This window comes from Myotis lucifugus, unplaced genomic scaffold (genome assembly GCF_000147115.1).
Source record: "Myotis lucifugus unplaced genomic scaffold, Myoluc2.0 scaffold_90, whole genome shotgun sequence".
NCBI lineage: Eukaryota > Metazoa > Chordata > Mammalia > Chiroptera > Vespertilionidae > Myotis > Myotis lucifugus.
In genome coordinates, this window is record NW_005871138.1 from 1,913,632 (window position 1) to 1,941,084 (window position 27,453).

Consider the following 27,453-nt stretch of genomic DNA (forward strand, 5'->3'; position numbering starts at 1 on the left):
CAAAAGGAGGCTCTTTTGGAAAAGTTGCCAGCTCTCTACGATAGATATAAAAATTATTCCTATGAAGGAAAATATCCCCCCTTTTATTGAGAGCGTTGTTATTAACCGGGGGCCCATTAGAATCACCTGGGAGTCTTTTTAAAATCCTGATTTCTGGGCCTCATCCTCCAGAAATTCTGTTTCTTTGTCATGGGGTGGGGCCACAACATGAGTAACAAAGAAACAGAATTTCCGGAGGATGAGGCCCAGAAATCAGGATTTTAAAAAGATTCCCAGGTGATTCTAATGTGCAGCCAAGGTTGAGAACCACTGGTGTAGAGGTGGGGAGGGGGGGAGGAGCAAATGTTGGCAGGTAGTCAGGGGTGGCCTTCCTGAGGAAGTGACCTTTGAGCTGTGACCTAAGTTTTGAGAATGGGCCGGCCTTGGGAAGATTTGAGGGAAGAGCATTCCAGGTAGAGGGAACAGCCAGTGCAAAGGCCTAGAGGTGGTCTGTCCTGTTCAAAACACAAGCAGAAGTCCAGTGGGATGGAGGGTAGTGAATAAGCTGGAAGGAGGGGAGGGGGGGCCTGTGATGAGAAATACTGGCCATGGTGAGAAACAGATTTTTATTTTAAATGAAACGGAAAACCATTGGAGAGTTTTAAGCCAAGGACAACATGATTTGTGTTTTACAAAGACCTCAGTGCCTACCCTGAGAGGTATTGCAAAGAATGCTGGGACATGAGGATGGGGGAGCTGATATTGGCCTGGATGGTGGTGGCACCAATGCAGATTGAAGTGAAACAGGTGGATTGAAGGCAAAGCCAGTGGAGCTTTCTGTTGGATTGAATATTCAGAACGAGGGGAAGAGCCATGGTTCTCTACCAAGGCGACTTTGCCCTCCAGGGGACGTTTAGCAAGGTCTGGAGGCATTTTTGGTTGTCACACTGGGGAAGGAGGTGCTACTAGCCTCTAGCGAGTAGAGGCCACTAACCACCTTACAGTGTGGGACAGCCCCCCCTCCAGCAAATATTCTTAGTCCCAGGGAGTCAAAAATGGCTGGGCAGCCTGGTGTGTCGTGATTCCTAAATAGGAAAGACTGGGAGAGAAGGTTTGGGGGAGGGGGATCCAGAATTTAGTTGTGGAAATGTTGGGTTTGAGATGACACTCGACCTGGGTGTCTGATAGCTCAGTGGGTGCTAAATACACAAGTCTGGAGCTGGTTGGGGTTGACCACTTTATTTGGGAGTCATCAGCGCATCCATGTTATTTTAAGTCAGGGGACTGGACACAATCATCCAGGGAGCATGTATTTTGTTCTCTGGTGTGGTTTTCTCCCTTCTCCCCCCCAACCCCCAGGCCTGTCATACATCTATTTGATGAATATTTTTAGCACATCCCACATGCTCACCTCTCTCTAACACTTCGTAGAAATTCCCAAAGGCTCAGGCCGAGCCTCCCCTTGTCCATCTCCTCGACGATTACCAGACAGAAATTAAATATGCACAACTCTGCAACAGATGCTCTTGGGAAAGGTCATGCAGGATCTTGAGCCTCGCAGGCCCCACGATGCCTCCTGTTGGCACGGCCTTCACACCTCCTCCCCCAGTCCAGACCCAGACTTCATGGGATTCTTTCTCACCAGAGTCCACCCCTGTTTGGAATTCGCCACAGTCTCTTAATATGATTCCAAAACACACATTGTCCAGTGGCCCTGATCTCTGACGTGTAGCTTCATCTTATAAAAGGCCTGGCCCACCTGGGCTCTGCTTGAAACTTAAATTAATTCTGTCCCAAACTCAGAGTCATTATGCACAAGTTCTGTGTGTGTGTGAGTTGACAGGCAGGGCCATCCCCGGGGACCACAAGGGGTACCCAAGCTGTGTTTGACCAGGTGGACGCCAGATGTGTTAGGGGAAGAATATTGCCAGCAGTCTTCCTTACTGGCTACAGATCAGCGAGTGACGCGACCCACCTCAGTGGCCAGAAAAGGAGAACTTTTTGATAAGAGACTGAAAAAACTATTAGTCCACAGAAGTTCAGGAGATGCTGATGCTCTGATGAAAGTCAAATCATCCAAAACTGCTTCTGGCCTGCTCTAGAGACAGCTTCCACAGCCTTCTGAATGCAGGCCACTTCAGAGAACATTTTAGAGAACAGGAAAGCCTGCTAGTATTCTTAGCGGCATGCATGTATACCACATCATCTTCATCCACTCATCAGTCAGTGGACTCAATGGACTCTTAGTCTCCATGTCTTGACTATTATGAATGATGCTACAATGAACATGGGGGTGAAAATATCTCTTCAAGTTAATGTTTTTGTGGGTTGTTGTTTTCTTTTTTGGGGGCGGGGGGGAGATAGATACCCAAAAGTGGGATTGCTGGATGATATGGTAGTTCTATGTTTAATGGGGGACGACCTCCATATTGTTTTCCATAGTGGCTGCACCAGTTCTTTTTAGCTTTTGAAGTGCTTTTGCAGCTGGCTTCTGTAGGTCTTCTCAGCCACTCTGCCCATAGGAAAGGCCATTGGTCTCCCTCCCACAGATGAGGACAGTCCAGCTCAGAGAGGTGACAGCAAACCAAAGGTGTAACTGGGCTTAGAGCTCAATTCTGTGGCTTCCTGAGCCAATGAACTACACCATATCCTGCTCCCCATCCTACCCCACCCACCTCCCTTAGGCCTCAGTGAGGCCAACTCGGGAAAGAGCACTCCCCAGGGACCGGCCTGCAAGACTCGGCCATGGCCTATCCTAGAAGCCCAAGGTGAGGCTAATTGCCATGTGCACAGGAGATGCTTGTGAGTAGAGCAGAGGTTCCTAACAACCTCCAGGGAAGTTCTGAACAATCCCAGCCCCAGGCCTCACCCAGACCAGTTAAATCAGCAACTGCAGGGCAGGGGCCTGGGCATCAGGGTATTTTTTAGCTCCCAAGCCATTCCAGCGTGCAGCTGAAGTTGAGAACCACTGAAGCAAGGAGAGAGGTGCTGGATGGAGTGCCTTCTGCCGGGCATTTCTACGAAGTCCTGAAAGAGCTAGGTGGTGGCAGCACCTTGAATGAACCGCCCCCTCCAGGGGCTCTTTGCACCCATAATAAAGTCCGACTCTTTGCTGAATGTTATCCTGCACCACCTGGTCTATCCACCTCTGTCTCCCTCCACAGTCCTCTAACCTTATTGCACCAGTCACACTGGCCTCCTCTCTGTTCCTTGGCTGCATCACAGCTTGTTCCAATCCCAGGGCCTTTGCACTTGCTGTTCCCCCTGCCTGGACTGCTCTTCCTTGGTAGTGTCACAAGTTTAGCTCCTTCTGATCCTTCAGATCTCAGCTCAACTGTCACATCCTTAGAATGCCTAGAGTGATCTGTTTTGTGTTTATAGCACTTAACCACTCTCTGGAATTATCTCAATTTACTTATCCTTTGTCCTCTCTCCTCTCATTAAAATAATAAACCCTGTGACTGCAGGGCCCTTGTCTGCTCATTCACCTCTGTATCCAGCACCTAGAATAAGGCCTGGTACTCTGAATGCTCAGGAAATACGTTTTGGGTGAAGGGATCAAGAAAGGAGGCTTGGAGATTACTGGTGGGTCTGAATCTAGTATTCAGGGATCCTTGCTCAAAGGTGACTGCTCAGGGCAAAGGAGTCAAAACCTGTTTGTCATTCCCAGGAAGTCGTGTACCCTCCCGGCACCCAGCCCAGTGCTGGAACCGGGTTTTGTGCTAACGTCATCCCCCTCCGGCCACAGCAGGAACACTGTGCCCTGCAGAAGGCTGGTAGACGCTCCAGTTCTGACCAGTCTCGGGCCACTTGGGATGTGAGAGCTACTCTGTGAGATCAGTGTGGTGACATTCTAATGAGAGCTTTCAGGGCAAAGATTTCTGAATGCACCCTCAGAAATACAACTCTCCCGCCTTCAGTAGGCCACTCCTGAAAGGCACCGCCACGGTGCAGGAGACCAGCCTCTCTCCCCAATCCAGACTCCTAACATTTACTGAGCACTTTCTACGTGCCAGGCAGCGTTCTGAGTGCCGGCTCAGGTGACTGTGTAATAACTTAGTCCATTCAGGCTACCGTAACGGAATACCAGACACAGGGTGGCTTATCAACAACAGACACTTATTTCTCACACCCCTGGGGCAGGGAAGTCCAAGACGAAGGTGGCAGCAGATCCAGTGTCTGGGGGGAGCCCAATTTCTGGTTCACTGATGCTACCTTCTCACTAGATATGTCCTCGCATGGCAGAGGGGTGAGGGAGCTCTCTGGAGTCCTTTATAAGGGCACTAATCCCATTCCTGAGGGCTCCACCCTCATGGCCTAATCACCTCCCAAACACACTATCTCCAACACTGTGTTCCTACCAAACGGCCACACTTCTAGGGACAATGCATTGCAACTCTGTTTACGATAACAATGGAGTCTAATATCATGGACTTTATTTGTTGCCAAGCCTTTCATCATCACCACGGCCCTTACTTTCATAATGGAGGAGACTGAGGCACTGTGTGGAGTCGCCCTGCTAGAACAGGAGCTCCTTGAGCTTGTTCATCGTTGTACCATCTATGCTTGGCTTGCTGATGATTTGAATCAATGACTTGAAAGAATGAATGAATGATGTGCTCTTCTAAGTGTTCATCTGATGAAAGCCGCTAGCCCCAGGAGACCAAACATGTTGACTCCTCATAGGTCCTTGGTGGCAGTCCAGGTGGAGGCGTGGGTTGTATTAGTGTCGTTCGGGGTTCTTTGGGGGGGTGTGTCTGCTGTGCAGCAGATCACCCCCAACTCCATTGTTTAAAGCAGCAACAGTTTATCTCTAATGATTCTGTTGATGGCCAGGGGGTTCTTCTGCTTCATGTGATATCAGCTGCAAGATCCGAAATGGCTCCGCTCAGATGCCTGGCCACTAGTGCTGGTCACACGGCAGGAGCTCCGTGGGGGCCATCGGCTAAATGGCTCTAGTCTCCTCCACGTGGCCTTTTCTCACGGCTGCTTGTGCTTCCTCACAGTGTGGGGCTCTCAGGGCAGCCTGACTGCTAAGCCTGCAGAAGAGGAAAGCTGCCAGGCCTTCCTAAGGCTTTAGCTTGGGAAGTTCTAGGGAGCTCAGAGCAGGAGTTGCTGGCAGCCCCCAAGGTTCCAATGGGACAGACACACCCCTGCTTTTTCTTTCTGCCCTTGACACTCCATGTGAGAGTCAGGGCCCCAGTGAGAGTCTGATTCGCCAACTTTGGTCACACGATCGCCCCTTGGTTACATGGCAAGAGAAGGTAGGGCCTCCTGGCAAGGGGAGAGCATCCTCAAAAAGAAATTGGGATGCTGTTGTCAAAAGAAGGGGGGCCAGATGCTGGACAGACAAACAGTTAGAAAGCTCTGCATACCCCCTGAAAAAGCGGCTCTGCCATGGGATGAGCCCTGAACATTTTAAGTCTAGTGTAAGTAGAATGCCCAAAACTGTATGGCAGCTCTTCAAGGACAAAGGCTCCATAGCTCAGGCACTGCTGGGGGTCTGGGAACCTTATTCACCTTATGGGGCAAAGCCAGCTCCCAGAATCCCTGCCACACCTCAGCATCCCCACCCCAAGGATGGGGATGGTTGGAGTTGACATCTGGAAGAGAGAGCAAACATGGTAATGAGGGAGAAGCTGGCATGATGGGTGTGCTCCCACCTCCCCCAGGCCGCACCCCACCATGGACACTGGCAACCCAGTTCTCACGCCTTCTCCTGCAGTCACTGTACACCTGTGTACACAGTACACCTGGAGACACCCAGTGAGGCCCCCAGCAGCGGTAAGACCACCAGTTGCAGACACTGATCTGAGCTTGAAGAGCACCTCTGACCCACGGCTGTGCTCCCACTTGACGGTCTATTTCCAGCTGCTAATTAGATTGCACAGCCTGCCAGGGTTGGAAATGGACCTGTCATTCCAAATTCCCTCGACTCGCATCTCTAAATTTAGCGGGTTATTTGGTCAAAGTAGCTTCAGACTCCCTCCCAGCCTATGAGTACAAGCATCTCAAATAATTGTAAGCGTCGGACCGTTTCCAAGGTGAGCTAATGAGAAGCTATCTGCTAATAGCAGGGGCATGATGGGCGAGGATGGAGCACACGGCTGTGGATTGGGTGGAAAGGAAGAAATAATTGGATTATTCATACCGGCCAGTCAAAATAGCCTTTTATCCCTTTTATGTTCTTCTCGAAGGAAGCTACAATCTCTGGAAACATAAATACGTGTTCTGTGGGGAGAAACAGAACTGAGAGAGTGTGGGGTTAAAAAAGGGGAGGGGGTGTGACTGGAATTGTCAGTCCTGGCACAGGCAGTCTGCACTGGGAACCAGCCCACAGTTAGGCGTGAATAATGACTCTGTTCAGGTCCGACTTTATTGCTTTTGGCCAAAGGCCTTTTGCAGAAATAACTTTGTAACTTGCTGCCAGGGAAGCTTTTGTCCTCAGCAAAGACAAAAGAACAAAGAACAGAAGTGGGAATGTCTGTATCTGATTCCCATTTCCCCTAAACACCGAGGAAGGACAGCAGGTGTGGCCTATCTGGCAGGCGTGAGCTGGGGGAAGGCGGTCCAGCCTCACCTATGCCAGGCTGCCACTGCACTCCTTCCTCCTGCCATACTGATCTTTATACTGTCCTTCAAGCAGACCAAGCTCACTCCCACCACAGGGCCTTTGCACTGCTTTTTCCTTTGCTTAGAAAGCATTTCACCCACAACTGACTTCTCACCCCCCTTTCGTTGTCAGCTCAAACATCACCTCCTAGAGGCCTCCCCCAATTTACTCTCTCCTGTGACTTGATAATTTCTCTCAAAGCTCATAAGAAAATCTGAAATTCATCTTCATTTATTCATTATCTGTCTTCCCCACCAGAATGTCAGCTCCTTGAGGACAGAGGCCTGGTCTGCCTTGTGTCCACTGCTGTTAACCAGCATCCCTCCCAGCACCTGGCACAGAGTAGATGCTCGGAAAAATCAGGTGGCTTTGAAGGGTTACAAATAGTCTCCCTGCCCAACTCCTGCTCAGTATTTAAAATGTCTTAATGTTTCACTTTGGAAACCGTGTCTCCAGTGAGGTTCAGTCCCCACCCTTCCCTGTTCCCCTAAATCCAGCCATATCACCCATTTAATTCTCCTGCCTGGACCTGCATGCATTTGAGTTTGTCTCCCCACTTTAGACAAAGGCCACTGCAGACAGGTGTCTCCCTCCAAAGGTAACCAAACAACATCAGACTTCTTGTGAACCCAGGCCTTGGGCCGGCCCTCTGGGCTCCAGGGACCCAGTCCATGGTCTGGATAAAGGGCGGCCTCTCTCTGGGGGTCCTTGTATGGGCCGGAAGTGACAACGAATCTCAGTGAGCCGGTCATTCCCTTTTCTTCTCTTCCAAGCCCTCTAACATCAAGGAGGGAGTCCTGCCTGGTCTTCAGGAGGCCTGCTCCCCTTGTAAGAAAAAGCTCAGTGCCCTTGGCAAGCAAGAATTGAACCACAAGGTCATTGCCTGTAACAGGTAGAGACCAGGGATACTGCTAAACACCCTACAATGCACAGGGTGACCCACGCAGAAAGCAGTGACCTGGCCCCAGTGTCACTGGTGCCAAGTGGAGAGACCCTGGTTTAGGGCACGTGATGCTCATTCCCCATCTCTTTTGTTGATAAATTTACTGAAAGAAGAAAGGCAGTGAATGAAAGCTAAACCTGGCACCAATGAGAAGCAGGTGACAAGCCGAGCTTCCGAGCTCCTGACATACGATGGAGTGCCCAGGCAAGGTTGTGTCCTGCCACCCCTCTCAGGGCAGACCACTGGCTCCCACAGCAGAAGCCCCTGCCGCTGGGCAGGTCCGGGGAGCTGCCTGTGAAGCGGCTGCGGTTGGGAGACACCGCATTGCCTAGGCCGAGCTCTAGCAGGTTGGGAGCTGTTTGCACCTCTCCCGCCCAGCCAGCCTGTTACTGTCCCTCCCAACCCGGAGCCCTGGCCTGGCACCCCACCACAGACAAGCCAGCGGCCACCCCATGAGACTGGGGACGTCAGCTTCTCCTCCTAGGTGGCTTCCCTGTCCGGGGTGGCACAAAGGGCAGAGCCCGAGAGCGTCATTTCTCACATCGGCGGGGAAGGCCTGGGGAAGTGAAGGCCACTTCCCCAAAATCAGTTCCCACTTCGGTTTGGCTTTAAGTGGCTTCCTTTCTACCGAAGAACAAGGCAGAGGGAAGTTGGGGGTTTTGTTTTTGTTTTGTTTTTTAAGTGCGAATAGAGAAATGTTCTCAGTGCAGATATGATGAGGAAATTCCGTGCTTTGAAGTAAAGAGGGGAGATTGTTGCTGTAGCTTCCACGTCCAGGGCAAGCCTTTCTGTTTGCCTCTCTGCTCCCTTCAGAACCTCCTGCCAACCACCATGGATGTCACCTCTTGGGGTCGTATGAGGAGGAGCGGGGTCGGGACAGCCTTCAGGTCACCCCAGCCACAGAAGCTTGGCTGATGCAGACACTGAACCTGACGCATGTGGAGTTTCACTTCCTAGCAGGGTGAGGTGCAGGGGCGTGGCCCACAGGCCCTCACCCCCTGCCGTGCCCAGGCCTCTGTGACCTGGCCACGTCTGCTGTGTTTTCCACGATGGCCATAGGATACCCCACCTCCTCTCTTTCGGTGCCCATTGCATGTTCCTCAGACACCCAGGCGCATTCCTCTCTCAGGACATTTGCGCTTGCTTTTCCCTGTGCCTGGAACGCTGTTTCCCTCAATGTCTGCAAGGCACATTCCTTCACCTCCTTCAGGACTCTGCACAATGTAGTCTTTGAGAGGCCTTTGCTGGTCCCCATCCCCCGACCCCCCATATAAAATTGCAGCCTTCCCCCCACTAGGACTTCTACCTCCCTCTCTCTCGCGTCATCTCCTCAGGATGTGTGTGTCTGATCCATGAACGATGGTCATTTCTGGATCCTCAGCATGTAGCCTAGGGCCTGTGCGTGGTCAGTGCTCAGTAAATATTTGTTGATGGAGGAATTCGGACCCCAGCTGCGCCAGGCCTGGGGCTGTGGGGTTAGAAGGAAACAGCCCTTCCCCATGTGGAGCTTCCAGTGGGAACAGCAACCCCCCACAAAATAGAAACCTGAACAGAGGGTGCATCGAGGAATTGCGAGCTGTGAGGAGTGCTCTCAAGAGAATAAACCTGGGTCGAAGCTGGGAGTGACAGAGGGAGGCCTGCTTCCGGAAGGGGGCCCAGGGGAGGCGCGCTCTCCACCTGTCCCACTCCACCCATCCCAAACGTGCAGGCCACGCCCAGGAAATAGTCTGTTTTTCTTGATGAGGAAACTGAGGCTGAATCAGGACCAGAAGTCATGACTCCCACGCCCACGTTCTTTTTATCATTTAACAAATAAGAATGAGGGAAGTTTGCCTGTGATAAGCCCTAGAATTGGGCACAGGCCTTCGGCTCAAACGCTGTGTTGTCAGATGTCTCTATACAGAGGCAGAAGGTGGCTGGGACACCACCTGAGTCAACACTCTGCCTCCAGCTTGTTCTGCCATCTGGGCTCATTCGGTTGCAAGTGACAGAGAGAGCTACTCGGAGTGACCTAAGAAAAAAGAATTTGACTCATGTCCCTAAAGAGTCATAGTGTTGAGAAAGTTGACCTATAAACAAAGAAAACTAGTTGGACATAGAAGAATCTGTTCTTGCAAACACATGAACAAAGAACCCAGAGGTAAGTCCTCCTTCAGGCTTAGCTGGATCCAGTGTTTTCACCCAGGTACATTCCATTCCACAGCTCTGTATTTCCTGTGTGTGGGCTTCGCTCGGACTCCATGTGAGGCATGATGGAGTCAGAGTCTTCCCTCACCTGATGTTGAAAAGACATAGAATAAATTAGCCAGTTGGAAAGAGTAGGCCAAAGTGCTTAGATTAATCAGATTGGCCAATCACTGAGGTAGGGAGATTGGAAGGCCCTGATTGGCTCAGGTCTGGGTCCCATGGTCTAGCCTTAGAGCTTTGTAGCTGGGACCTAATTTAAACCTTAGGGACCATGGATCAGACAGAAAAAAATCCCAAATAAAAACTGGGCACTGTTACAGAAAGTAGAGTGAGAAAATGCTAGGTGGCCCAAAGCCAGCATTTATGGAGTGCTTACTGTATACAGTTCTGTCGCGAAGGCTTCAAAGTATTAAGCAATTTCATCCTCACAGCTCTACCAGTGCTGTTATTGGGGCCACTTTACAGGTGGAGATACTGAGGCCACAAGAGGTTAACTTACCTGCCCAACATCTAGTAAGCAGTGGAGTAACAATTCAAACCCAGGCAGCCTGGCTCCAGCTGCCCCCCGACCCCTTCTCTGCACCTGTCAGCTCCATGAGAAGAGTTGTGTCTGGTTTTTTCCCACTGGTCATGAAACAGTGCATAGCACATAGCAGATGCTCAGGCATTTGAGCGTGTGAATTATATGGCCTCTCAAACACCCACTCACTTGACATGCAAAACCTTGTGATGCTCAACTTCCCAAGACTTCGAATATCTTGTTTCTAAACTTTCTTTGAGCTCTGACTGTATTACATACAGAAAATCCATGGCCCCGGCCTGCCTGTTCCCCTGTGGTTTGCCGCTACTTCAGTCCTGTTTTCTGACCCTCCTCACCTTTAGCTGGAGTCTGTCGACCCCAGGTTTTGATATATGGACTCCTTAGAATCTCACCTCCATGAGGGCAGGGACCTCCCCTACCCCCACCCACCCCGATGTTTGAAGCACCAAGAACTGTGCCTGGCACACAGTAGGCGTTTGAGACTTTCTTGTTCCGTGAATAGTTATGTGGACTAATGGGTTCTTAAGCCCCTCTCTTTATGCCCTAATTTCCTTTCCAGATCCTGAGCCCTTGTCTTGAAATCTGATCTTATTCTCCTCCCTCCAAAGGACCCTTTTCTTGCCCCCCTGTCTTGCTCTTGAGAGCTGGCTTGGTTCTCTGTTCCAGCTGGAATCCCAAGAGCAGGCACGAAGAGCACCAGATGCCCGGGACCTGGGCAAGGGAGACGGGGAGTTGGTGGCCTGTGGGTGACAGGAGCTCCCGTCCTTCCTGTGACAGCCCTGGAGAGGAGGAGAGAAGGCTGAAAAAACCTATGTCCAGGAAGAAGGGGAGACACCGAGGAGTGTAAGGTTTAACAGATGTGTGTGTGTCATCCCCTGTCTAGACAACTTCTGGGCTGGAGATTCAGGACCACACATTTCCACCCCTCCCACTGCCTGCTATTTACTGGAGCTGTTTCCCCTCCCTGAGGCACCCTGTACTCCACCCACTTCTTCAGGGTCTACCCAAATCCTGTGGGTTCCTCAGACCTCTGTTCCTCTTAGACTTCTCAAACTTGACTCTGTAAAGACTCCTCCTGGCAGCCCTCCCTGACTTCCCCCAGGCCAGCAGTTTCCCCCTTCTTCTTCCTGTTTGTGCATCACACTTAACCTCAGCCTCTTGTGTCACTCATCACTTTCCAAGTGAGCGCAGGAGTCAAGAGATGGTTCTGGGGTCAGAAGTCCTGGGTGCAGATCTCAGCTGTGCTGTCTGCTTGCTGTGTCAGTGCTGCAGGAAACAGGTGGTACCCTCCACCTAAAGTGTGAGCAGAGTGTAAGAAAATGAGTCACACAGACCTCTGGGGCTGGGCCGGCAGGGGGCATGTGCAGGAACCTGGAGAGGGCCGCCCACTGGAGCTGCAGCCCTCAGTAAAGCAATGGCGGCATGTGGTCATTTCCCAGGAAGGGGCCAAGGAGGGCATCTGGGAAGTACCCAGCCCCTCTCTCTTCCCTTTCTCCCTACCAGGAGCTAGAGAGTACGGAGCCCATTAATGTGGTCCATTCAAGTGAACCTCCCAAGGCACAAGGAAGGGAGGAGAGAGGACGGTGAGGGTGGGTCAAGGGATGGTATTCAGCATCAAGTGGTGGTGGCAGGAACCACGGCACCAGGTGCTAGACCCATGGCTTCAGCCACCTAGATTCTTGACTTCTGGCTAGGAAAGAATTCAGAGCCAAGACTCAAACTAGAAGAGAACATCATCTCTCTCTCTCTCTCTCTCTCTCTCTCTCTCTATATATATATATATATATATATATAAGCCTAAGCGACCATTATGACCGGATGACCGGCTGGTAGCTGTGATGTGCACTGACCACCAGGGGGCAGACCAGGGGGCAGATGCTCAATGCAGGAGCTGTCCCCTGGTGGTCAGTGTGCTCCCACAGCCAACCTCCTGCAGCTGGCCAACCTCCCAAGGTCCCTCCCCCCCAGCCGGCCTGCCCCGATCGCCAGCCAGGCCAAGGGACCCCCCACCCGTGCACGAATTCATGCACCAGGCCTCTAGTTTATTTATAAAATCACAGAGGTGGAAGAAGTAATTTGGAGAAAAAATAAGCTTAGAAAATAAGTTATAGAGGCTAAGGAAGGGCCCTTGGAGCTTAGAAGTGAGGAAGACCAAGGTGACATGCTTGGGGGGTAGGAGGGGCAGAGAGGGCTAGAGGGAAGAGAAAGGTTTTTTGACTATCCCAGGAGGGAGGGCGAGCTGGGTCTTCCCTTCTAAGGGTTTTAAGGGCGGAGATTTTAGGGGAGGTCCCAGGGAAAGATCTCAATAGAATATTCAGCAGCTTTCCAGGTGTGTCCTCTTACGGTTTAGGTCTCCACTGATGGATTGGTTGACGCCAGGGCAGGGGGTCATTATGCAATGCAGCTGGTCCTGAGGTCAGCCATGGGGTCACTGTCTGGTTTTGTTGCTTATCTGGGCCTGGAGCTGAAATACAACTGAGGCCTAAATGTTATCTCTAGGGAGGAAGGGTCAGGGGATCCAAACCTCATGACAAATCATATCATATACTAGGGGAGGAAAGGTCACCCTGGGGGCAAGTTTCCACCCTACAGTTGATTGTCGATTGCTAGACACCCAGGGCTTTCCGGCCTGGTGACCGTCTGTATCTGGCCCATGGTCCTTGCTCTGTCTAACTGCCTACCGCAGTGTGACCTTGGGCCAGTTCTTGGACCTCTCCATGCTCAGCTTGCTCATCTGCTACTCATAATGTTGTTGTAAGGGCGACAGGAGTTAGCACAGGAAAAGTGCTGAAAATAGGGCAGAGCCCAAGATAAACACACCATAAATTTTAGTTTTTCTTCATCATTATTATATTTGGGAGTTTATTGTGTAAGTCTGGATGCTTCCTTTTGCAGATGACAGCCCCAACTCAGACAAGCTTAAGCAACAAGGGGCACTTGTTTCAGCCTGTGACTGACTACTTGGTTCAGCCTAGTGTCACCAGCATCCCCTCTCAGGCTCCAATTGGTACCCAGGCTGGGCTCACCCCCTTGCCAGCACCCAGCAGCCCACTCTATAATTTCTTCCCTCCCTCTGGTTGGCCAGGCCTCGGTCACATGTCTATCTCTGGGCCAATCACTGGAGCGAGAGAGATGGGATGTGCTGATTGGCTTTACCTGGGTCACATGTTCCACCCTACATTCAAACTGTACATTATCAGAATAAGGGAGCGGCAGTGCCCCCAATCACAACTGGAGTACTATACCCAGGAGGGAGAAAATGTTTGCTGAGTCAGTAAATATCTTGAGTATCTGCTGTCTTCAGCACTGTTTTAGGTGTTGGTGATTCAGGAAGCAGATGTGAACAAAGCTGACAAAAATCTGTGCCCTTAGGAAGCTAATGTTTTAGTCCAGGAAACCCACAAAGAAATAAAATATCTAGTCAGAAGTTGTTAATGCTCCTAGGGAGGGAAGAGATTTCAATTTTCACCTCAAGGAGGTGAGGAAGGGGCCATGAAGACTTCTGGGTGAAGGCTCTAGGCCAGGGGTGGGCAAACTTTTTGACTCGAGGGCCACAATGGGTTCTTAAACTGGACCGGAGGGCCGGAACAAAAGCATGGATGGAGTGTTTGTGTGAACTAATATAAATTCAAAGTAAATATCATTACATAAAAAGGTACGGTCTTTTTTTTTTTTAGTTTTATTCATTTCAAACGGGTCGCAGTTTGCCCACGGCTGCTCTAGGCAGTGCTGGGAGCAGCACGTGCAAAGGCCCGGGGGTGGCCTGTTTTGAGGAATGTCATGGAGGCCATGTGTGGCTAGTGCTGAGGGGGCAAGGGGGAAAGTAAAAGGTGATGATGTCAGAGAGGGGATGGAGCCAACTGTGTATAATCTTGTAAGCCTTTTGGAGGGTTTGAGGGGTTTATTCTGCACGAAATGAGAGCCCTTGAAGGGTTTGCAGGGGAGGAAAATGGCCTCTTTTAACAGGTTCCTTCTGGCTGCTTGATGGAAGGAGGTGAGGGTGGAAGCAGGGAAACCAGTTAGGAGGCTGTTATAATCCAGGCAGGATTATCCTACCACCTAACACTGTGCCTCACACATATTTGGCCCTAAACAAACACTTGTAAAGTAAATGAAGGAAGACATAAGTGCCCGGGCTCTGGACCACCTAGGAGGGTCTTCCCGTCTGCAGCCGAGGCTCCGGCACACAGGGCATCTCTGCACACCCCACACTTTCCTTTCTTCCCACCTCCCTGTGAGTTCTCCTGTCTGGTCAATGCCTTGTCCTGCCTCTGGTCATTTCCAACCTCCGCTTGACTTCTCTGGTTGGATTCAGGGATCCTCAGAGGAAAACAGCTATCTGAGTCTTCCTGGACAGGCCTGGGGAGGTCCCGGAGGTTCCCCAAAGTTGTGGTATGCAGGGCGGGGGGTTGTCGGTCACCCTCAGACCCGCTCCTCTCTGCAGATGGGCAGATAGACCCAGACACGGGGTGATGTTTCCGAACGCTTGGGACGTTAGGCGTTTCCGGAGATGTCATCCTGGTCTGGGAAGGTCTGTGAGAAAACGCCGGGTGAAGGGAAGGGACTGGAGGGACCCTGCCTGCCACAAGCCGGTGGGATGAGAGGGGGTGTCCATGAGACGGACAGAACACGGTCATCTGCACGGATTCTCCAGATCCTCTCTCGGTTCAGCGACTTCAAATCTTTTACCAAGAGGGAGAAAAATGGAGGCAGAACCCCTTGTGTCATTTTTCATTGATTCCTTCGGCATCTGGAGAGAGACGGGCACAAGGCCAGGGGAAGTCGGAGCCGGGGAATTCATCAAAATCGGCCCATTGATGACTTGCTCTGATGAAATAATTAGCTCCTGTTCTCTGGTTGCAGAGCTTTGACTTCCATCCAGAGCAGGAGCATCCTGCCGGGTGGGCTGTCGCTGCCCAGAAAGGGGGGCAGGGGTTGCTAAGAAGACAACACAGGTGCCCCGCACACATTCCCAGCTCCACCCACCATCTGGCCCAGGGCTCCCAATACAGGCTGCAGCTCCCAGCCCCCGGGACCTCACATCACAGGCCCAGGGTCAAAAAGGCCCTCGGGGGCACCTGGTGGCCACCTACTCCGTCATTGAGCAAATATGAAAACGGAGGCTAGGAGACTGAGGAACTTGCCCAGAGATCTACTTCTAGGAGGTTCTGGTTGAGTGCTCGACGCAAGACCCAGCTGCAGTGATAGTAATAATCGAATAACAGGTCACACTGTCAGCGATGTGCTCCGGTTAATACCATGTGCCAGGCACCACTGATCTCAGCACTCTATTAACTCGTTAATCCCTTTCACCCATTTTATAGATGAGGAAACTGAGACACAGAGGTGTTTTTAAGTTACTTGCCCAGGGTCACCCAGCAAGTAACTCCCAAGTCCACATCTTAGCTGGCACACGACGGGGCACCAAGCAGGTGCCCAGTACACGGCGGATGCAAGGGCTCTGGCTGCCGAGAGATGCGTGTTTTGCAGATTCTGGGGATGAAGATGGAAGTCGGTGCTTGTCCTCCAGTCCCATGAAACTCATGGTTCTCAGTCAGCTGCCCTGATAATGTGATGTCCTGTCCGAGGCCCCTGAGGCGGGGCGGGGGGGGGGCCTGTGTGGAGCCTGCCCCTGCTCCCCTAAGGAGAGGGGATTGAAGGCACTGCTCTCAGAGGCAGGCTACAGAGCAGGGGATAGGGAGCAGACAAGGAATGGTGCAGCTCTCAGGAACTAGCAAGAGAGGGGAGCCATGACTGCCCCAGGCTCAGAGGGCAAGAGCGGGGACAGACACCCAGAACTGGGGGACAGCTGGAGCTGGGAGGGGCCCCGGCTGGAACTGGAAAGCCACAGGGCTGGGAGCCACTTGCTGCTGGAGAGGGAGCAGAGGAGAGTAGGGATGCTGATTGCCCACTCCTCCCGCCCTGCAGCCTCCCAGCAGGGCTTCCACTGGCAGAACCAGCAGGAAGCCAGAGATGCAGTCTGCAGCGTTCTGCTTCCTGGGGCACCGAGCAGGATGGAGACTGGATCAGGGGACAAAGATCAGCCACCCGTCGACCCTTCCTGGGGTCTTTTCAACCACAGAGTAGCCAACTCCTCCTTGGTGGCCAGGAAGGGTGATGGGGAAGGCATTGCTGACAGAGGTCTCCGAGCCACTGAGCCTCGGGACCCAGGTTATTGTGCAGCCTGCCGAGCCCAGCAGAGCTCCGAGGACCTTAACAAAACCTCCACTCCTTTATTTATTTGAATATGTATTTGGCACCTGCTGCGTGCTAAGCACAATCCCAGGTGCTGGGGACAAAGCTGTGATTAACACGGGCCCACTTCCTGTCCTCATGGAGCTGACCCTTCAGTGGGGGGTGGGGGGGGAACTGGGCAATAAATAAGACAATTGCCGGTTGTAGTAGGGATTTAGGGAAATAAAACAGGTTATACAATACAGAAAATGCCTCGGGTGGGGGCAGGCACCACTTTTGATAGGTGGTCAGTGCAGCCTCTCCGAGAAGGTGACATTTGTGTCAAGACTCGTCAGAGGGGAATGAGCCCATCATACAAAATCTGGGGACAGACTCTTCCAGGTTTAAGGAGGAGCAAGTGCAAAGGCCCTGGGGCAGGAACAAGCTTGGCTTGTCCAAGCAGCAGAAAGAAGCCAGTGGGGCAGGAGAGCAATTGAGAGGAAGGGGGAAAGGTGGGCAGGGGCTGGATCACATGGGCCCTGGTTTGCATTTTATTGCCTGAGCCCTGAGAAGCCAGGGGAGGGTCTAAGCAAGTAAGTGACGGGTCAGGGGTGAGATGAGTGCCTTGCGCTTGTACAACCTGGAGTGAGTGCCTCACTGAGTGGTATGACCTGGTTTCAGTTTTCGGAAATTCACACTGGCTGCCCTGGGGACAAAGGAAGGAGGCCAAGGGTGGAGACAGGGAGGAGACCCCGCAAGAGGCTTTTGTAGCCCAAGGAGAAATGAAGGCAGCATTCCGCTCTGCAGAAACTGGGGCCCTTGCCGAGCTCCCGGAGCCTTGGGGTGGGGTTCCCCATGGTCCTTCAAGGTCACAAGGAGAGTGACTCAGCCTGACTCCATCAAGCTTGGTTTCCTCTCAACACGTCTGTTCTCGTCCTCTCTCTCTCTCTCTCTCTCTCTCTCTCTCTCTCTCTCTCTCTCTCGTGCGTGCCTTAAATAAATGAGACCAAAAGTCTCTATCTGGACAGGACTTGAAGGCTCATTTCCTCAAGAAATAGAAAAATGACCGCAGAGACCTGCCTGCACCAAGCTCACCCCACCCCCCCCCGCCGCCCGTCCCCCAGCTTTGCGTGTGACCTGACCTGGGGTGTGGTGGGATGGGGGGGTGACTGAGGTCACAGTGGAATGTGACAGCTCTTCTGTCATTTTGTTTATTCGACCTAAAACGAATAGGAATAACTTGCCCAGCTCTGGGTGTTGGCAGGGAGCCTTCACACACATCCCGACTGCATCAGGTTCTAATAACAGCCGTGTCTCCCCATGTTCCCCACTGGCTTACTGACGGGGAAACCGAGCTGGTGAGTGATGGAGTCGGGGCTGAAGCATGGGGAGCCGTCCAGCCCAGAGTGGATGGGCGCCATTCCCGCCCTGCTCTCGCGGCCCCGCCCTGAGCCACAGGCTGCCTGGGAGCCGGCTGCAGCCCCCTCCCGTCTGCCCGATGAGAAGAGATGGCCAGAAAAGGCTGCTCCCCCAAAGTGGGCTGCTTCCTTTCCTTTCTCTGGGGGTGCTTGTCTGTGGAAGTGGTTGTGTGGTTCAGTGACCCGCTGACCATCTGATTTGGGGCTTGAGCTGCCACCAGCACATCCAGCCGCCCGCGGGTCCAGGGGACAGTTCTGGCTGCAGAAGTGGTCACTGGAGGCTTCCCCACCGGCCTGTTGCTGAGCAGATTGCAAATAGCTTTTCTCGTCACTTGAGCCGTGTTAGATGTTTGCTCGGCTAGAGCCGCCCTGATCAGATAAACTGTCCTCGTCCGTGCCAGAGGCCATCGGACGCCTCGTTATGCAAGTCTGAGCGGTCACAGCCGTACGGAAAGGTTGACCTGGTTCTCTTCCTGCTCCTTTAGATCCGTGAGCAGAGAGGGAAGAGGGCAAAGGAACAAGTCCACCAGGCGCAGCTCCAGACGCCTGCCTCCTGCAAGAAGCGACAGATCAACAGAAACATAAAATGGCCCGCCCCGGCCTCCTGCTGTGCCTGCTCTCCGCCGCTGTCCTCCCTCTGCTGGGCGGGAGCTCCTCCTTCCTGTCGCACCACCGCCTGAAAGGCAGGTTCCAGAGGGACCGCAGAAACATCCGCCCCAACATCATCCTGGTGCTCACAGACGACCAGGACGTCGAGCTCGGTAAGCACCCGGCCAGCAGGTGGCACCTACCCGGGCCCCCAGGGCCACCTGCGGGGGCGAAGGCTCCCGACGCAGGTGCTCATGTCACTTCTAGTGGATTTAACCAAGTCACAGGGTGGCCCACACCTGTGGACTCGCAAGGTGAGGGGTCTCCAGCCTTTTCCTAATGAAAAACCCTTCCTGGATTTCTCCAAACTCTTCTGAAGAAGACACGTTAAGACCAGTTCATATGTTCCTCTGATTTCTATTGAGTACCTGCCTGCAATGTGCCAGGCATGGTTCCAGGGCCTGGAGCCTCAGGAATGATGAGGAAGGCACAGGCCTGCGCTCACGGAGGGAGGGAGACAGATCATCGGTGCGACTGCCATTCACATGTACAATAAAGTGATGCCCGTGGTTCCTTAGGTTTGATGGTGCTGGATGTTTTGTAAAGCAGTGTCACAGGCACGATCTCATTAGATAAGCCTGTGTGTGTATCATAACAGCCGTTTTATGTTATTTTAAAATGAAGGGATTGAAGGGGGTCCCACAGCTGGAAAGAGGGACTGAAACCCATCGGACTCCGTGTCGTTCTGGGCCTTCCTGGCAGAGGCAAGGCTTGGTCCTGCCCTGTCACCCTCGCTCTCCTGCCTGAGCGTCTGTGCCCAGTGGTCAGGCCAGGGTCACAGTCAGGGCTTAGAAAATTAATTATTAATTAATTAGAATAACTTCAAGAAGGAGCAGTGCTCCTGTGAACCTGAAGAGGGCGCTGTGCTGGATGGGACGGTGGTTGGAGCTGCTTTGGGTTGGTCATCAGGGAGGGCTCTCGGAGGTGGTAATGATTGTGCTGACCCTGAACAGAAGAAGGAACCACCCTCCCGTGCATACAAATACACACATACATGTGTGAGCCCTGCTCACCCACTCAACAGCTGTGGGTGGGCTCAGCTTCCGGGTGGCATCCAGGGGCAGGAAGCCATCCCTGTTGGCAGTGACCTGACCCAGTTCACAGAGATGTTGGCTGTCTCTGGTCCTGAGCTTCCTCCCACGCAGCACTGTGACTCCAGGTAGAGCGGGTGAGACGGGCCCTTGCCTAGTTCAGACCACTTACACGGATGGCAGGCAGGCCCGGCAAGGGCTGTGCCCCAGGGCTTCTCCAGCTCAGGCCTCCACGCCTCCCCTTTATTCCTCACACAAGCCACTCCTGGGCCACACCTTTGGTTTATTGTATAAACCCGTGGTCGGCAAACCGCGGCTCGAGAGCCACATGCAGCTCTTGGGCCCCTTGAGTGTGGCTCTTCCATAAAATACCACGTGCGGGCGTGCACGTACAGTGCGATTGAAACTTCGAGGCCCATGTGCAGAAGTCGGTGTTTTGTGGAAGAGCCACACTCAAGGGGCCAAAGAGCCACATGTGGCTCGCGAGCCGCGGTTTGCCGAGCCGCAGTTTGCCGACCACTGGTATAAACCATCCCCCCTGCCTTCCTAAATAAGACATAGGCTCGCCAAAACCAGTTTGGCTCAGTGGATAGAGCGTCGGCCTGCGGACTGAAAGGTCCCAGGTTCGATTCTGGTCAAGGGCATGTACCTGGGTTGCGGGCACATCCCCAGTGGGAGATGTGCAGGAGGCAGCTGATCGATGTTTCTTTCTCATCGATGTTTCTAACTCTCTATCTCTCTCCCTTCCTCTCTGTAAGAAATCAATAAAATATATTTAAAAAAAAAAAAAGACATAGGCTCTTCCACCCAAGCTGTGGGTGGCTTCATTTGCATGGGAAAGAGACCCCATAAATGAGGCCACCAAGAGTGAGGCCTCCAGAAAGTCTCACTTGGATTTTCTACTCCCCTGGCTCAACCTCCATGTCTGTTTCCAGCTCACCTTTGAGGCTCTCCCAAGTGGAAACCGTTCTTATCTTGTGTCTTCTCCCTGTTGAATTTACTGATTTTCTTGGTTCCATTTCTCTACATTAAATCCTACACCAGCGCTGCCCTGTGAAATGATAATGTCAGCCGTAAATGCAGATAACATAAGTAATTTAAAATTTTCTAATCGCTACATTTTTTAGAAACTAAAAAAGAAACTGGTGAAATTAATTTTGATGACATTTACTTTAACCCACTGTACCTGTAGTATCATCTCAACGTGTAATCAATAGAAAAAATTATTAATGGGGTATTTTACATTTTTCATAGTGTTTTCAAAATCTGGCGTGTAACTTTACACTTAGAACATATCTCAATTAGGACTAGTCACCTTCCAGGTGCCCACTAGCCATTTGTGGCTTGTGGCCGCCGTTCAGGACAGCACACGAGCCTTTCCCATTTTCCTTCTCCTGTAAATTAGATTTCCCTTCTCATCATTAATACTACTGTGTATTGTAAATATCTGGCGGGGGCAGGGGGGGAACCTTCTAAGCAGAGGAAACAACATGTGCAAAGGCCCTGAGGCAGGGCCAAGGAGACAGATGTGGCTGGAGCCTGGGAAAGGGATGAAGGCAATGAGATTGGAGAGCCAGGATAGAGCCAGACCCCGGAGGCTCTCCGGGGTTGTGGTGAGGAGGGCCAGTAGTTGACCAGGTGAGGGTTTGGCCTTTAGCCTCTGCCCACTCTCAAAGGACAAGCAAATATCACTGGTGGCAATCAAATTACAGGGTTACTGGACAAGCCTGTGCAACCAAATGTAAGATTGTGATGGAGATCCAACTGCACATCCACACCCTTTTTGGGTCCGTTATTAAAAACATGAATCAGTCTTTTAACTGCCAAGAGAGGGTGATTTATATAAATCCAAGTCGCTCCTTGTAATGATTTGTATTAATGATCACAAGTATAGATTTTTCACAGGGAGCTTATCAGTGCAACAGGAATATGCAGCCAGGAAGTAATCGGAGCCCAGAGCTTTTATTGACAAGTTGACAGACGTGATCCCTATCTCCCCGGCATCGGCACCGTTTAGCATGAGTCATGGTTGATAACCACGGGGTATCTGCAGGCCTCAGCCATAGGGAAGTGAGGGTTGTTTCCGGCAGAATTTTGCAGAGAGCACGTGCAGGTAGCACCTGGGCTTCAGAGCACCTTGGTCCTGCCTCATGGGCCCCCTCGAGTGACTTGGTCATAGTTATGTGTGGGAATTCGAGGCATCCTGACGTTCTTTCATGCACTCAACAGATAGGTATTAAGCATCTGCTGTGCAGTGCACTGTCCTGGGAGCCTCAGGACTAGGGAAGGCTCATTCCAGGCAGAGAGAATGGAAAAGGCAAAGATACAGAGTTAGAAATGAGCTGGGTGGGTAGGGACAGAAGGACTGTTGTGAGTGGTAGTGGAGCTAGCTGGGGTATATATAAATGGAGAGACCTGAGGCCAGGAGCCGACGGGACCAGGTCGCAGGGCACCTTGTGGGCATGGTGAGGTTTGGAGTTTTATTCTTAGTGAAACAGACATGCATTGGGGACCTTAAGCAGGGGAGGGCCGTGATCTACCTTAGGTTTCAATAGGATCCCTCTGACTTTATGTTGAAATTAGCTCACAGAGAACAAGAGCAGAGACAGGGACACCCCATTCGGAGGCCGGTGCAGTGACTGGGCAGGTGATGATGGACGCTGGGACCGGAGCAGAGCGGTGGAAGGGGCGGGACAGTGATGGATGGGTTAGAGGTCGGGGATTCAGGAAAAGAGGGCTTCGAGATGACTCCTAAACTTTTGGCCTGAACCAGGGTGAGTGATTAATACCCATTTGTAGAAACAACACATTTTTGCTGCAGCAACGTGATCTAACTAAGCCTCATGCCCGAATCTGAGTGTAAGTCTGCATCTGTGACTCTCAAAGCCAGGAGGCTGTGCAATTGTAGGAAAAGTGGGTGTGATGAGGACATGGGAGAGAGGAGAGCAAAGAAATCCATGGCTTAAATACATAGATTCATTCTATTGTTTTATAGAGAGAGAGACCGAGGCCCAGAGAAATGAAGTTTCTTGTCCAAGGTCACACAACTAGAACAGGTTAAACAGGATTTGAACCCAGCCCAGCTCTGCTTAACCAGTCTCCTGGGATGGCTGCTATTTCTAGACTAAAGGCCCGATGCACGAAATTCCTGCAAGGGACTCGGCCCTCCCAGCCGCTGCGGCTTGCCTCAGCCCTCGCAGCCCCGGCCTCGTCCAGAAAGACGTCTGGTCTAATTAGCATATTACGCTTTTATTATTAAGTTAGTGTGTTTGTTTGTTAGTTTTCACCAGTACAAATACCGTTGCCAGAAGTGTCTTCATACACACATTTTTGCACACCCAAAGATAAATTTCAGGAAGTGGATACATGGGTGGATGGTAGGTTTAGAGCCCTGGTTTTCCATGGCACCTGTCAGCTCCCACCTCGAAGCACTAACTTGCATAGATCGGTGCCTGCTTGTCCTCCCTTCCGCTAATGAGCCAGCCCCTCCAATGGCAGGACTGGCTTTTGAAGGAGGCTGCCTTCCCCCAGGAGGTGAGGGATGGGAAGGTGGCAGTGGGGGGGGAAGGGGGCTTTTTATAAACCGCTAGACAGACCCAGATCAATAATGCATGTTCCCAAAAAGGCCAGCACATTATCTCACAGTCCGGGACAACTGGCACACAGAGGGCGGTCCTAAAAAATTTATCATCTGCTATTTTCTGTTCATCCGTGTGGCAGTTCCGATGGTTCTCGGGGCTGGAGACTTCGCGACTGAGATAATTTCCAGGCTTTCTTCCAGTCCCAGGGTGGAAAACAGCCGTCCATCCTAATTAGGGTCTGCTTCAGGGAATCGGCGCGGGACGCGGCACAGAAGAGGGACTGCTTGTCCTGTTTTCTAATTGCAAGGCCGCAAGGGGAGGGCTGCCTATGCGTGTTTCCTTTCCCTACATGCATCTGACACACCTCCTTGAGCTGTCACTCAGAAATGTCAAATGCCCAAGGGACCTGGTCCCAGGGCATATGAGTCAAGACGTGGCCTCAATTCTCAATACATGTTCAAAGCCATTGGGAAAACCCCTGGGTTTAGGTGGCCTTTGGAGACCAGCAGGGTTTTCGCTGGCCTTCACCAGCAGATAGGAGGTTCTGAAGAAGCACACGGAAGCCAAGTCTTGCTCGCACATGTCCTTTGGTCAGAGGGCCCATGGACCGGTGGACCCTGCCAGGGTTTACTGGTCTCATTCGGTCCCGACAACCTTGGGGGAGCCTCGGGGGCTGGGGCGGGCTCTGAGACACAGGTGAGGTAGACACAGGCCCCACTGGAGCAGGGGAATACTTGCAGCATCCCAGGGCCGTCCGTTCTATTATTTGAAATTTTCTTTAACGAGACTTACTTTTTTAGACTTAAATATTCTTTTGAAAGGAAGCTCTAAATTACTACTGAAAATGAAAACCCAGTATCCATTGCCTTCGGGAAAAGGTCACTGCCAAACCCAGTACAACGGGAACAGCAGTGTTTTGACATTTCAGCAAGATGCTGCCTCCCACGGGGCTGGCATGAGGACAAGGAGTGGGGAGTCGGGGTGACTCTCTAAAGCAAAATTCAAGAGCTGGTACCCAAAGAAGGCAGAATACCTGGTGTGCGGTCAAGTCCAGGAGATGCCCACAGCAGCCTTACAGGCTCTCTCTGAATTAGGTGCTCGGAGGGTGGACCAGATTCATTCACTCACAGGAGGGTTTAGCAGATATTTAGTGAGCACCTACAACCTGGCAGCAAACAAAACAGGCAACATCTCTGCTGTTACGGAGCTTACATTCTAGTGCAAGAGTTATTTAAAAATGCGTGTAAAGTATATAGAGCATAAGGTAGTGGAAAGTGATGAGAAGAATGAAGCAAGGAAGGGAAGCCAGCTAGGAAGGGAGTGGGGAAAGGGAGAGTGTGATTTGATGTAGGGTAGCCTCGCTGAGAAGGCAAGGGAAGGAAGGGAGCCAGTCAAAGGGGTTCCCCTGGGGAAGAGCATTCCAGGCAGAGGGAACAGTGGGTGTGAAGGCCCTGAGGCGGAAGCAGGCTCACAGAGCAGCCAAGAGGCCTGATTGGCAGAGCAGTGGGAGCATGGGGACCAGGAGGAAGTGAGGTCTGAGCGGTAACGGGATGGTGGGAGGGTGGGTCACACAGGGCCTCTGAACCAGGGAGAGGACTTTGGCTTTCTACTGAGTTGGGTACCAGTAGAGAACGTTGAACAGAGGAAGAACATCATCAGACATATGTCTTCCTACGACCCCTCTGGCTATTATAGGAAGAACAGACTAACGGGATGTAATAGAGCAGGGACTAGAGTGAGGAGACGACAGCAATGGTCCAGGCAGGAGGTGATGGAGGCTCAGACCCGAGTGGGGAAGCGGGGTCAGATGCTGCACGTGGAGGGTGGAGCTGATAGGGTGTGCTGATGAATCTGATGTGGAACGGGAGCGAAGAGTCAAGAATAATTCCAAGATGTTGACCCAGACATCTGCAAGGAGGGATTTTCTGTTTACGGAGCTGGGGAAAGCAGTGGTGGGGACCCGGTCAATGGCAGATGCCTGGGAACTGCTGAGAGGAGCTATCCACGGAGCCAGCCTGCAGAGTCAGAGTTCAGGAGAGAGTCCCAGGCCTGGGTGGGCCTGGACCAGGGAAGCGTGGGGGTTGCATGCAGATGGTTTGCCTGTTGGGGCTTTCCTGGGTCCAAGACCCTCACAAGGTTCTCAGAGGTCTGGGATCCTAAATATTGCAGGCCTCCAGCCTAAAGGGCTGCTTGTAGGAGGGGCTGGCCTTTGAGAAAAAGGCCGGGGAGGGTTTCTGGCCAGGCACTTGTTTTCCATTTCCATCTGTGAACACAAGGAAACCACACCCTGAGCTGCAGACTGATATCCCGGAGTCAGTTCGCCATGGCAGGCTTGGGTGCTCTGCAGCGGCCAAGCGGCTGGACGCCCAGGACAGGTGCCCAGATTCCGGACGCCAGGTCGGGGGTGACTTCCAGCTTGGCCTCTGAGGTTCCAGCTCCTGACGTGGTGCTGCTCGCTAGGGTGGGAAAAGCATGTCGAGGCAGGTTATCTCGGGAAGAAGAGGCTCATTTGGACCCACCCTGGTGTTCAACTTGCCAAGCACATTCCTGCAAGACTTTTTTTTTTCCTCTCAATTCAGCAACACTTGGGAAATTGCTTAAATTCTGGAAGCTAAGTATATCAGGATTAAATTCGGCTGCATGTAAAAGAAAACATAAAATAGCAATGGCTTAAACAAGATAGGAGTTTGCATCTCACTCACATAAAAATATCTGGAAGTTGGCAGTTCCGGGCTGGCACGGTGGCTTCAAGGTTCGCTGGGACCCCAGCTCCTTCTCTGCCTTTCTGTTGCACCATGGGTATCGCCTGGCTTCCATTTTCAAGGCATCCTCATAGTGCAGAATGGCTGCTTGAGCTCCATCTATCACAGCCATATTCCAGGCAGTAAGAAGAAAGATGCAGAAGAGCAAAAGGATGGGCCTTCCAGTTGCGTCAGCTCCTCTGAAGGACCTCATCCCAGACATCACATACAACAGAGCTTATGAGCCCCGTCGTCTCAGCAAAAAGCAAAAAAAATGTGGGGCACACAAGACATTTGAGTTCAAGTGGTAATGCAGCACCCAAGGTTAGTTAGTAGCAGTGGGGTCATCCCCACCCAAGATTAAGGGGATGAGAGGAGCGAATGGAAACTGGAGACACCAAGACCACCTACCAGGAGCTGTCATCCTCCGTCGACACCACAGGACCCATACCCCAACCTCAGTTCATCTTACCCTGATCTACCAAGCCCCGCGTTGGCCACACCCAGCCCAAAGCCAGAGAGTGAAGTCACCTGTGGGTACAGCTCCGGGTCAGCTCCACCGCCCCCGCCCCCCAACTGGAGAGCTGGGCAGAGGGAGGCTCCGGAAGGCCAGTGAGGACCACTCCCACATGTGGCTACAAGAGAGGCTCGGAAGCTAGTTTCCTGGCTGAGTGCATCAAAGATTAAACCAGGACCTGTTGAGAAGAAGGGGAAACAGATTTTGGTGGGTTGCCCAGGGTCGTGGCCCAGCCGAGATCAAGAGCAAGGGTCCCAGGGAGGGGCAGCACCTCTGGCAGGGGCGGTGTGGTTGTGGGATGGGTGCTGCACGTGAGGAGGAGTCATTGGTGTGGAAACGGGGGTGGGGGAGCATCTCAGGCAGAAGGAAAAGTGCAGGAGGTGTGTGGCAGGAAGGACAGCCAGCGGGACCTGGGAGTGAGCAGGAGAATGCTGGGGGTGAGGGCAGAGGGGCGATGGGGGAGGCCAGTAGAAAGTCACTGAAACGTCCTGAGCAGGCCACATGCATGACTCATGTTTTCAGCGGTCCATCTGGCCAAGGGTAGAAAGGGGGTGACCCGGGGACAAGAGCAGAATCAGGGAGACCAGTTGTCCACGTGGGAGAGGATGGGGGCTCTCAGAGGGAGAGGGGTGGATGGAGCGTGTCCTGTTCTGAAGGTCTGGCAGCAGAACTTGTTGATGGATCGCAAGTGGGAGGGGGGTGAAGGAGAATCAAGGATGACTCCTAGGTTTTTGGCTGAGCTGTTGGGCAGATGGTGGTGCCATTTACAGAGATGGGAGACTGGGGGAGGAGGAACGGGTTTCCAAGCTTACGACTGACGTCGGCCTGCTGTGCCACCATCACCCACCAGGCCAGGGGCTAGGGGACTGGCTCTGTGCAGCTTGCCCTGAAAAACGGGCAAAGGGCAGAGCAGGCTGGAGATCCCGGAGGGGAGGGGGCGGGGGGGAGGGCGTTGGAGGATTACAAGTGAAAGGAACGTTTCTGGGTGGAGCTTCACAGAGAGGAAGGGACCAGGGATTGCCATTTATTACCAGGGGGACCTGCCCTTTCCCAGGGTCCCTCTGCCACCTCCTCTCCATG

The 27,453-nt window shown here is 52.3% G+C and overlaps 1 protein-coding gene across 2 annotated transcripts in view; it reads left to right on the plus strand.

The window, feature by feature from the left end:
* SULF2 (sulfatase 2) overlaps positions 1 to 27,453 on the plus strand; it is a 94,948-nt gene that overhangs the window by 5,367 nt on the left and 62,128 nt on the right. For both annotated transcript variants that reach the window (XM_014458051.2, XM_023756168.1), the window contains one exon: positions 18,341 to 18,616. In XM_014458051.2, coding sequence (XP_014313537.1) covers positions 18,442 to 18,616 — 175 coding nt within the window. In that variant the 5' untranslated portion in view covers positions 18,341 to 18,441. Of the gene's footprint in view, positions 1 to 18,340; positions 18,617 to 27,453 lie in introns of those variants that run through there.